This window comes from Typha angustifolia, chromosome 13 (genome assembly GCF_048772165.1).
Source record: "Typha angustifolia cultivar Huaian chromosome 13, ASM4877216v1, whole genome shotgun sequence".
Lineage (NCBI taxonomy): Eukaryota > Viridiplantae > Streptophyta > Magnoliopsida > Poales > Typhaceae > Typha > Typha angustifolia.
This window is the reverse complement of record NC_133251.1, coordinates 1,495,784-1,507,747: the sequence shown is the minus strand read 5'-3', so window position 1 is coordinate 1,507,747 and position 11,964 is coordinate 1,495,784. Positions and strand designations below refer to the sequence as shown.

General features: G+C 38.7%; 2 protein-coding genes across 3 annotated transcripts; one reads left to right on the top strand and one right to left on the bottom strand.

Moving 5' to 3' along the window:
* Positions 1-1,925: 1,925 nt before the first annotated feature.
* Positions 1,926-2,686, bottom strand: LOC140773341 (large ribosomal subunit protein uL15x-like). The gene has a single exon (XM_073115839.1). The coding sequence runs from the start codon at positions 2,593-2,595 to the stop codon at positions 2,146-2,148; it is 450 nt and encodes a 149-aa protein (XP_072971940.1). The 5' UTR covers positions 2,596-2,686; the 3' UTR covers positions 1,926-2,145.
* Positions 2,687-2,983: 297 nt separating this feature from the next.
* LOC140773338 (exportin-T) lies at positions 2,984-11,233 on the top strand. 2 transcript variants are annotated; one of them, XM_073115834.1, is made up of 15 exons: positions 2,984-4,912; positions 5,009-5,104; positions 5,222-5,311; positions 5,437-5,541; positions 5,740-5,799; positions 6,009-6,071; positions 6,175-6,270; positions 6,383-6,547; positions 7,238-7,411; positions 7,533-7,595; positions 7,712-7,810; positions 8,200-8,346; positions 8,698-8,889; positions 8,973-9,019; positions 11,080-11,233. In XM_073115834.1, the coding sequence occupies exons 1-13, from the start codon at positions 3,221-3,223 to the stop codon at positions 8,788-8,790; spliced, it is 2,943 nt and encodes a 980-aa protein (XP_072971935.1). In that variant the 5' UTR covers positions 2,984-3,220; the 3' UTR covers positions 8,791-8,889; positions 8,973-9,019; positions 11,080-11,233. The 2 variants fall into 2 exon arrangements, with proteins under 2 accessions (XP_072971935.1, XP_072971936.1); XM_073115835.1 differs by lacking the exon at positions 8,973-9,019.
* The last annotated feature ends 731 nt before the right edge of the window (positions 11,234-11,964 follow it).

Genomic DNA, 11,964 nt, shown 5'->3' with positions numbered 1-11,964 from the left:
ACAAGTAACGACACTTGAAGCAAGCAACAAACCGAACACAGAAGAGTACAAAGACCCAACAAAGTGGTAAGACTTAAGCAGACTAAAAGGCAACGAGCCTTGTCGTAATTTAAACCGGCAACCTCACTATCGTGCTAAGTAATGCGTCGCCTAGGGGTGCAATCGAGCCGAAGCTGATAAAGCTTCATTGGAAAATAATTTTAAGTCTAATCATATAATCAAGCATGAAACATAATTTTAATTTGAGCTAATTTTGAGCTCTGAGAGTTCGATTTAGTCTAAATCAATTCAAGCTAAATTGAGTCCGATCAAGTTTGAAATAAGGTTTGGGTTCTAAATTTCTTACTTCAAACCCTAGGAAGTAGGAACCTAAAAAATATATAGCAATATTATGAGCCTTCAAATCTTAAATTAAAACATACATATTAATCATATATATTATAGTAAATATTATAGCATTAATTTTTAGTCTTGTCAAGCCATGATCTAGCTAGCTTAAGATCAAACTCATCTCAATATCAATTTTGATATTGTTTTGAGTATCAAGCTTGAATCAACTCATTTTTGAGTCCCGCTTGGGCTTGGGCTTGGGCTTGACTGAGGCTTCGAACGACTTGATTATTTTGACAGCCATAGTAGTGCCCTTGAATAAGACCAGTAAACTACTAAAATTAATAAGACATTAAACTACAGCCTTAAATAGAATGGGCTCCTAAATTAGATATAACATTGTCATAGAATTCAGCTTTGGAATAGAATGGGCTCCTAAATTAGATATAAGATTGCCATAGAAAACAGAAAGTATAACTAAACAGACACAAAGATAATGTAAAAGTAAAGTTACCTATTAATGTAGAAATCTCTAATTAAGTCTAAAAAAACAAGTCATAAAACATTTTTCCAGCATAGAGAAGAACAAACCAAAGACAGTGACAATCACAATCTCCAAGGTTTACAATAGATTTTCAGATAAAACTTGTTTGACGAATCTGAGCATTGTGAATAATACTGTATAATACAGATATTACCCCAAAATATGACGATAAGGAAAGAGAGGGAGAAAAAAAATTAAAAAAATGAGCACAAGAAATACACTAACATCAATACAACAAGGTTGTAGGCTTGCAGCTTATTGCATTAAGATGGATTTCATATTCTCTGTAAGCGCCAACCTTTCGTTGATTCATTCTTATCTTACACACATATACAGACATGCAATAATTCATAATAGAAAATGAAAATCGCTAACTAATTAATTATCCAATTCAGATGATTTAACAGAAGAAAGGAGAAAAGTCAAGGTAGGCTGAAGAACAAAGAAACACCAATGCTCGTTCATCAAGAATGTATCCTAATTTCCTCACTTTTGAATCTCCACTGGCATAACAGCGGCATAAAAGGCACCAAGATAGTCACAGAAAGAAATTCCAAAACATCGTACTGCTTTCCTAATCTATTTACGCATAAACAAACCAAGTTGATTTCATAATCAAATAAGAATTCAGAAATTTCTAGCAAAAGAGAATTTCAGCTCTCCAGTTACTGAGAATTAACACCAATCTAGATTCTCTGCACACTTTCCTGGAGATAAACTTTTAGATTCCAACATAGACCAACATAAAAAGACACATAAGAGTTTCCAACACAATTCTAATGACTACTTATCTCCCAGCTCATTACAGAATTCAATTCAAACCTAAAGCTTATCAGATAGAATGCCACAACTAAACAAGATAACTCTTCTGGACTTACTACACTAAAATTAATAAACTCATACTACTTTTCAGTACTTTAGATATTTGCACAAGTACATCAGATTGCCTGAATTAGTGACATGCTTCTTAAAATCAATGCATATAAATTTTTGGAGTGATTAATTATAATCCTTAGGTTACTCGTTAAAATTCACAAACATGAGGCACGTATTGCACAAATTATACTGATTCAAATAAACTGCAATCCTTATAAATGAAATGTCTCGATTGCATTAAACTACTCATGCAGGTATCTCTAACAATAATATAACTTCAAAGTACGACATCCAAAAGTGAAGTTTTCAAAACCAAAAATTCGACTTCAGATCTAAATAAACAGTACCAAAACAAAAATTAAACATAGACTAAAACCGTCTGTCTTCTCACCAAATCAGGCCGTAAGCATGACGGCACCACCTGCAGCCTTAATCTTCTTCTCTGCGATCTTCGAAACAAGCTTAGCCTTGACAACAACTGGGCAAGCCGAAGGCAGCATCCCCTTCCCGAGAACCTTGAAGTAACCGAACTGGGTGACGTCGACCAACGGCGCCTCACCGGCGCCGGCGCTCGCGGCCTTAGCCTTGACGTCCTCAGGGATTAGAGACCAGAGCCGCTCCACGTTAACCGCGGGGCAGTGGAACTTGTTACGCAGGCGGTGGAAGTAGCGCATACCAACCTTGCCGAAGTAGCCGGGATGGTACTTGTCGAAGAGGATGCGGTGGTGGTGCATGCCTCCGGCGTTTCCCCTACCTCCGGGGTGCTTACGGTGCTTCCCGACACGTCCGTGGCCGGCGCTGACGTGGCCGCGCTTCTTGCGGTTCTTCTTGAAGCGAGTCGTCATGGCGGCGGCCCCCTCTTCTTCCTCTCTCTGCTAGGTTCGGAGTGTGGGGAAAGAGAATGGAATGGCGCGCGGCTGGGAGAAACCCTAATGTTGGAGGAACTTTATACAAAGACCGAGAGTATAGTCACCGTCCGATTAAGACTGCGAACGGTCAACGATGCTAACGACTGGAAAGTTGGGCCTGGGAAACCCCTATCGGGCCTCTCGTGAAAGGAAGGGCCACACTAAGAGTAAGGGTTAGTAGTAACCGAATTGGATAGTGTAGTTTGGTCCGGATCCGTTTAATTTCCCCCTTGCACATTTGGAGTCATATTTTATTCTTACCATTTTCTAAAATTTTCTCCAAAAACCCTATATTTCGTCCTTCGCCCATGCTCTTCCCTCCTTATATAAATCCTATCCCCTCTCTGCGTTCTAATCTCTCTCTCCTCCGCAACCTTCAAATAAAATCGATTTAATAAACAAGAACAAAGAAAAAAAAAAAAACCTAAAAACCCACGATCTCTTCCACTTTGTCCATTGTTCTCATCTCCGCCGCCTCGATCTAAACAGACCAAAACCAAATCGATCGAACCAATAGGGTTTTTCCTTCTAGGGTTTTTCTTCTAGGGTTTTCTCCTCCTCAATGGACGATCTTGAGAAGGCGATCCTCCTTGCCTACGACCCCCCGGCGGGCGCCGAGCCGTCCCTCCGTGCCCAAGCCCTCGCCATCTGCGACCAAGCGCGCTCCAATCCGGACGCATCCGCCCTCCTCCGCCTCTGCCGGGACGGCCTCCTCTTCTCCTCCCTTGGTCCCGTCCATTTCTGGTGTCTCCAGGCCCTCCACGATGCTCTCCTCCATCGATATACTTCCTTCTCCGGCCCCGACCTCGTGGCCCTTCGCTCCACCCTCCTCTCCTTCGCCTCCCGCCTTCTTGACCCTTCTGCCCCTCCCTTCCTCAAGAACAAGCTCGCGCAAGCCCTCGCGGTACTCGTCCGCCTCGAGTACCCTTCGATATGGAGCTCTCCCTTTATTGATCTACTTCCCAGCCTTCCAACCGCCGGCCCGGCCGCAGTGGACATGTTCGCACGCTTTCTTGCGGCTCTTGATGATGACCTCCTCAGCCTCGACTACCCTCGATCCCAATCAGACTCCGCGGTGGCCGCCCGGGTTAAGGACGCCATGCGCGTCCAGTGTGTGCCTCAGATCGCCCGCCATTGGTTCGACGCCGCGTCACTATACCGTGCCTCCGATCCAGGAGTTGCAGCCATGGCGCTCGATACCGCAAGGCGGTACACTTCTTGGATCGATGTTAACCTCATCGCCAACGATGCATTTGTTCCTCTTCTATTTGATGTTGCTCTTGGCCCCGGCTCCAGCAATCAGCTGCGGGCGGCAGCTGCAGGTTGCCTCCAAGCTGTTGTGGCAAAGCGGATGGATCCACGCCCGAAGCTTGCGCTCCTCTGCAGTTTGAGCCGCAGATTGTTAAATGCTGAACCTGAGTTGATAGTAAAGCTCGCAGCTTTGGTTACGGAATATGCTGCAGAGGCTTTGGAATGCTATAGGAAGTTGGGTGTGGAAAAAATTGATGGCTTCTCATCATTGGAGCTGCTCGAGGAGGCACTACCATCGGTGTTCTACGTGATGGAGAACAGCAAGGAAGAGGAAGTGGATGCAAGCAATGTGGTTGAGTTTTTGTCCAACTATGTGTCCACCATGAAATCACCATCACAAAAGCAACTTAGTCATCTGGGTCAGATTTTGCAAGTGATTAGAACGCAGATCTCTTATGATCCTGAGTACAGAACCAATCTGGATATACCCGATAAGATTGGGATGGAAGAGGAGGACAGGATGGCTGAGCACCGCAAGGAGTTGCTTGTTCTCTTCCGTAGCATCTGCCGGGTAACGCCAGATGTCACACAGTTGTTCATAAGAAACTTGTTGGTTGGTGCTCTCTCTTCTTCAGCCTCAAATGTGGAGGATGTTGAAGTGGCACTGACTTTGTTCTACCGTCTGGGTGAGACAGTAAGCGATGAAGGGATGAGGTCAGGATCAGGGTTGTTGAGTGAATTGGTCCCTATGCTTCTGTCAGCAAGATTTTCTTGTCATTCTCATCGTATGGTAGCTCTGATATACTTGGAGACTATTACGAGGTACATGAAGTTTGTTCAGGAAAATCCACAGTATATACCTCATATTCTCGCTGCCTTTCTGGATGAGAGGGGAATTCATCATTCTAATGCTAATGTGGGACGAAGGGCAAGTTACCTGTTCATGAGGGCTGTGAAGTTACTAAAAACTAAGCTAGTCCCTTATTTAGATACAATTTTGCAAGTAACGGCTTTTTCCTCTCCATCTGTATTATTGTTTATATCTACATTGTTTTGTGTGCTACTGTTGAGCTCATTTCATGCATTTATGCTTAATCAGAATTTGCAAGATACAATTGCTCTGTTTACAAATTCTGATTGGACAAACAAAGAAGTGAAATGCGCTGGTTCAGAAGAAGGTAGTCAGACATTTGAGGTATGATTTCCGTATGTTTTAAACTTTAAAGGATGCTATGTACTTCTATCTGCGCTAGTTCTTTCTTGTAGAATGCTGAGCTTCATTCCATGTAATATTTTGTTTTTTTGGCTTTAGGCAATTGGATTGTTGATTGGAATGGAAGATGTTCCACCACAAAGGCAGACTGAATATTTGGCGAACTTTCTGAATCCTCTGTGCCAACAAGTTAAGAGTCCAATAAGCATTCTCCAATATTTCTGTTCCTTGTCTCTTATTTAGTGTGTTCTCTCTTATCTTCTACCTTTTTGAAAGTACATGAGTGCAACTTGTTTTGTGCTTGAAATGCACAGATTAAATCACTTCTTTTGGATGCCAAAGTACAAGGATTTGAAGGATCTTCTGCAAAAGTATTGACTCTTCAACAGATTATTACGGCCTTAAATGCTCTCAGCAAGGTTTTCTTCTTATCTGAGAGCATTGAGAAATTTTGATTTAGTTGATGAAGATTTGTATTTTTCTTCTTTCTTTGACTTTAAGCCTGAAAATTCCTTTCACTATGCCTTTTGTATTTATTATCTACTCAGCTTTGGTAACAACAGTATTGTCCAATATTTAATTTCTCTATGGTTACCTTCTCCTGGCATTTCTACTAGGGTTTCAGTGAGCGGCTTGTTATGAATAATCGTCCAGCAATCGGTGGTATGTTTAAACAGGTAAGCTGAGACCATCTTTTAGTTATATCATGTGATTGTCTTTTCTACTTATTATCTAATGTTTCCCATCATCTATTAGTTAACCTTATTAGTATGGACTGTTGATCCCTAGCATGCCTTTTGAATCCTTAAACATTACAAAAGCTTTCATATAATTGATTGCCTTCCATTTACAACATGCTTAAATAGTTTTCCCTCTTGTTTTTCAGACGTTGGATGTTGTTCTACAAGTTCTTGTCATGTTTCCTAATATCAAGCCTCTGAGATGTAAGGTAGTGGTTCAAACCTTGCTTTTCCTTTCTCCTTACATTTCCTTTCTTTTTCTCCCCTGTTGCTAATCAAGAGACACAATATTATACAAATGTGCGAATGTAGATCACATCCTTTCTTCATCGTATGATCGACACCCTTGGATCTTCTATATTTCCATGTCTTCCTGTGGCGCTAAAGCAGCTGCTTGTGGAGAATGAGGTAATTCTTTTCATCTTTAGAGAACTTCAACTATATTGTTGCATGATATTGCTAAATTACTATATCTTCCTTTTCAATTCTATCTTCTACTCATATGATTACCTTTTTGTAGTGTAAGGATATGGTGGACTTTCTCGTGTTAATCAATCAAATGATATGCAAATTCAATACCTCTGCGAGTGGCATATTAGAGGATATCTTTCCTGCCATTGCAAGTAGGCTGTTTACGATTCTTTCACATGAGGCATTTCCTTCTGGTCCTGGATCCAATACGGAGGTAAGGGTGTTTGCAGAAGATATAATCAATTATCTATTTTCTTACCAGTCAAATTCTTTAATCTCCTAACTTAGGCATTTATGGACATACATTCTTGTACATCTGTCATAGACATGCTTATTTACTTGAGAAGATGTTGAAATTGAAATCTCTCATGCTTTTAAGCTAATATTTTGCTAAATGATTATATGACTATATATTCACAGCTTTGATAGTATGTACATCATGTTAACATGTGAATTCCATCAGATTTATGAGAAGTTCAACCAGGATGATTCACCTAGTTAGATTACTGACAGTTTTTAAAGTATAATGTGTGAAAATCACAATGTATCACAATCTATTCTGGCGCCTATCAGAGATCTGATGAATGAATCATCGCCTATCTCTTGAACTTCTTGCTCAGTAGTCAGGAGTTACAAGTGCTCAATCTTCTTTTACATGATGTGTGCATGAGAGATAATTATTGTGGTTCACTTTTCTGATTTTATTATTAATTGATATACTTCTAGTTCCTTTGTTTGTATCTGCTTTATAGCAAAAACCAACTATTATGAGACAGTTTTTTTACCTGAAAACAAAACTCTGACCCTCCTTACAGAGAAGTCAGTCTGAATGCTTTACTAATTTAGATATATCATTAGGAGATTGTTTGCATTTGCTGATGCTATCTCTTCTTGACTCTTGCAGGAGATACGTGAACTACAAGAAGTTCATAGAACATTTTATACATTTCTTCATGTTATTGTAATGCATGATCTTTCTTCCACTTTCCTAGCTCCTACTTGTATGGAGTACTTGGATACGATTATGCAATTGCTTTTGTTTACTTCCTGCAATCATAAAGATATACTTCTCAGGAAGGTAAGGTCCAATATTATACTCGGTTCTTTTGTTTCCCATTTGAATATTTAGCCTTGTGTTCTTCCTATTATGTAGCTGGTACAGTAACCAGCACTATGCTTAATTCGTGGTTACCTCTCAGGCTTGTGTGCAAATTTTTGTCAAACTCATCAAAGACTGGTGCAATAAGAATGGTGAAGATAAGGTACTAATTTTAGCTAAAATCTTATGTTTCCTCTCAATTCACTACAGTTTTGCGACACTTCTAATAATCTAATTATATTTCGGATCTATTCTAACAAGCCTTTATACTTTTTCCAGCTTCCTGGTTTCCGAAGATTTGTAATTGAGAAGTTTGCAATAAGTTGCTGCTTGCACAGTGTTCTTGACAAGTCATTTGACTTTCGTGATGCAAATACGGTAAATTCATATGGTTGTTCTTGAATCTTAGAAGTTTGTAAAAATACGTAATGGTCGAGCTAAGCTTTCTATGTACATCTTACTAGACATTTTCCCCCCTTTGAACTCATTGAATCCTTTTCAGGAACATTATTTTCAAGTTTTCAGACCACATACTTTCTGGAACCTTCAATAAATTATCTCTAGTTTTCAGAAACTATAAACTTGTGAGAAAATGCCTGTTATGTTACTATGTTTCCTAATCCATGTCGTTATCATTAAATGGAACCTGAATTGTTGGATATGTATATAGTGGGCACTATTGTGGTGTAAATGCCATTGAATGATCCTAGAATCTTTTATCCATTGTGCTTACGTTTGGGCTGATCTGGCATCTGCTTTTCCTGTAGCTTGTTCTGTTTGGAGAAATCGTGATGGCTCAGAAGATCATGTGTGAAACATTTGGTGTTGACTTCATTACTTACTTTGTGTCAAATGGCCTCTTATCAGCTCATTGTCCACCAGATTTAGCTGAACAATACTATAAGAAGTTGCGGGTATGTTAACTAGCATCCTTCCATTTATTTGGCACCAATATCTCAACTGTATAGCTGGCATGCTGCTTATAATGTTGCAGCAATGACATACCTAATATAGTTACATAAAACTAGAGAGTATAGTTAATGTAAAAGTGCAGCAGAGTTATGAGTGAAAGCAAGTGATTGAATTTAATTTTTTCTTTTATTCTGCTGATTCAATGATAATGAAGAGCACTGGAATATCTCAGATCCTCATATTTCCTGTTTATATCTTGATCTACTTATATAAACAGAGATTAATCTCTCAGGTATCTAATTTTGGCTGTTTTGTTATGTGCTGGCTGTTATAAAATCCACCCTCCATTTCAGCTGACAGATGATATCAAGTCTCTGAAGTCCTCCTACCAATCTCTTGTTGAGAATCTAAGACAACAACAGAATGGAAGCCTTGTTTTCAGATAGCATCATAAGACAACTGGACAGTCTTAATTCCTGAATGGAGTAAATGTTTCTGAACATTTTCTCTGAACTTTTGACGAGCACCCTATTAATCCAATGCAGGTACCAAATTTTGTTTGTTTAAGGTATTATCATTTAACTTTTGCAAGATGAGCTTCTATGTACTTAATTTACTGTTTTTGCAGGGAACTTTTGTCTGTGTACATAAGGCTATATTCTTTAAACTGAGAAGGTATCCATCCTCCTTATGAAGTACCACTAAAACTTCCCATATATATATTATGCTTAAGAAACAACAAAAGATTGAGGTTACATTTCTTGTTTATTGCTAAGTAACTGGAGTGTTAGGTTAGTAGCAAATAGTGTTCTCCTTGTAGGGGTCAAAATGAATTGATTTTGCTTGGGTCTGGCTTCGGGCAAAGCAGGCCTGACAACCTATAAAATACCCACTAGACATTTTGTTGGGGGTTGGTTAAAAATATTCTACTATTAGGCAAAGCAGGCCTGGCCTGAACCAGATGCAACCCGCTAGTGGTTCAGGTCTAAACCTATAAAATATCCACTAGATAGTTTTGTCAGGGGTTGGTTACAAATACTCTACTATTAGGCAAAGCAGGCCTTGCCTGCACCAGATGCAACTACTAGTGGTTCAAATCTCAAACCTGCTAAGTACTCAGTTGACAATGTGTTAGATTGGGTTGGTTAAACAGGTCAAGCGTCAGAATTTGCTAAATCTTATGTTTTAAGCATATTGCCATCAGATTAAGTCCTGCTAGCTTAGACTATCAAATATTAAGGCCTTTTGGCATTGACTTATCAAGACACAAGCCGACCTGCAGGTCACAATCTTATGACCTGGTCATTTTCCATTACAGATGGCCATTTTGATACCAAATAGGAAAGCTATATGTTTGGTAAAAATCATGTCTTCATCCACAATCAACGTTTTAGATCTGATGCATATAAGAATGAAGAACCAAAAGTTAATATAACTTTTGAAGTTCAAGAATTGGTTTCTAGTAAGATCGTATGCGAAGGAAACCAAGTTATGCATTTGTGAGTTACTTTATTAAAGTAGAAGTTGCCTGACCAAAATGACACTAAAGTAGCAAGAAAGGACAAGATGACACTTGAGAAATGACCTTATGTTAGACAAAGGTAGAGTCATTAGAAAATTATCCATATTGATATCGATTTTTTTCTCTTAATTTGATATTAGCTTTTCACAATCCCAATGTGCAATTGATTCTAAAAAAAATGTTAGGAGTTCTGTCAAAATTTTAAGAAAAGAGTTTTAAAATTGTAACACACACACACAATTATGGAAAAGTGAAATACTGAAATGCCATTAAGTAAGTATCTTATTTAAGAATTATGATCCTTTTATCGTAAGCATCATGTCCAAGTCCAAGCAATGCTTTGCAAGGGTTTTTCTTTTGATTCAGTGAGAACTAATTGGATGAACAATGACATAAAATTCCTATACATCAAGAAGTTAATCAGATGCCACTGTGACTCTGTGCAAGTCTGCTTTCTAGGAGTTAGAATTCATCTGGTTCATAGTGGTAAAAGTGGAGGAGCTGATTGTAGAATGTCCTAGTAAATGAATTAGTCTTTGGTCATGTAAAGCCTTTCCCCAGCAATGTCGGATCGCAGAAGAAATTTGAGATTGAGAAGGGTTTCACAGAAGGGGTGACAAGTTTCATGAGCTACTGTCAACATGAGGTCAACTATTGAACTCCCTACAAGTTGGTAAACAAATATTCAGGAGTGCCTGTCATGAAATCTGTATGGGCAGTTGGTTGGTAGACATCTACCTTATTAAATCAATTTGTGATCATATAATCAGAATGATGAGTACTGTCTTTGATCCAAGGTCGTGTGTATATAGTAAAGCTTGTTGATTAAGGTATATACATTCTATAAATCTTTTCAGGTATAGATTTGTCATACATGAGCTGGGGAAAGGTAATCCTATAAAAAGTTAGATCTGCCCTTCTTTTCATCACATCACTCTTTGAAATCAATTTATCGCATGTCAAAGATAAGATATTGAATCTAGATCCCATTATTTGTCTGAACTGGATGTAGAGAAATAATATAGGGAGTCCTTAGATTCATGTTGAACTTTTAATTCCATTTGCTCTGAGCTTCATGATTATGCATCCTTTTTCTTCAAAAGAATTTTATTTTTAATGATCGGTGCATTTCTTCACCACCCAGTTTCAATTGGTTATAGACTTGTAGTTCTCTCTCATGGTGCAACTTGTGACTTCTGTTATCTTGATGCAGATGTATACTGCGGGATCACTTTTCTTCTTACTGGCGGTTAAGCTGCTATTTTATTGTATTGGTGCTTGAGTGTAAATTTGCGGTGCAATAAGCAATGCTGTATATATATATATTTGTTCCATGGATTCAATAAGTATGACCTTAAGTTCTTTTATGAGTGATTCCTTTCTTTCGGAGCCCTGATGTCCTTGTGGTTGGCTTGAGAACATTTGATATTTATGCGAAAAAGAGGATGATGGGCTTTCTTTGTTCCCCCTTTACAATTGAAGCAGAGTCATCTCTTTAATCAACAAAGTCTACCAATTGCTACTTGAGTTTCCCTTCTGAGTTAATCTTGGAAATTTTTCTCAAGGCTGTTTTAGATCTGGCATTTGTGAGAATGCTTTTGTGATGGAATCTTTTTCTTTTTGGACATTTTCACCACTAATCTTCGCTTAAAATGTGCTTTGGTACCTTTCTTCACAGAGTATATACTGTCTTCATAGCTGCTTAACTGTCAGATTTCTTGGTTGATTGGAGAGTATAACTGTTTTATCCCCGGTGCCTTGATTGAATTGACATATGACTCTATTTTACCTTAATTGCTGTTTGTCGTAACTTTTTGAAGCTTAAAGAAAGATGTGGATGACAGAATAGGAATGTCATGCTGATGTACTTGAAACAAGGAGCACGCCTATGTGTATGAAAAAGGTTCAACTTTTTCTCTTCCTCCATGCTTGTGTGTAACATGATTTCATATCCTATACGTTTGGAAAAGTTAACAGTTGCAAGAGATTTGACTTATGCTGAGTATTTTGTTTTGCCAAGGAAGAACTTTTTAGCCTCACTTTTTTCTTCCCCATTTTGTGGAAGCTTAAGATTTGGGAGGATTCGTTGTCTAACCTG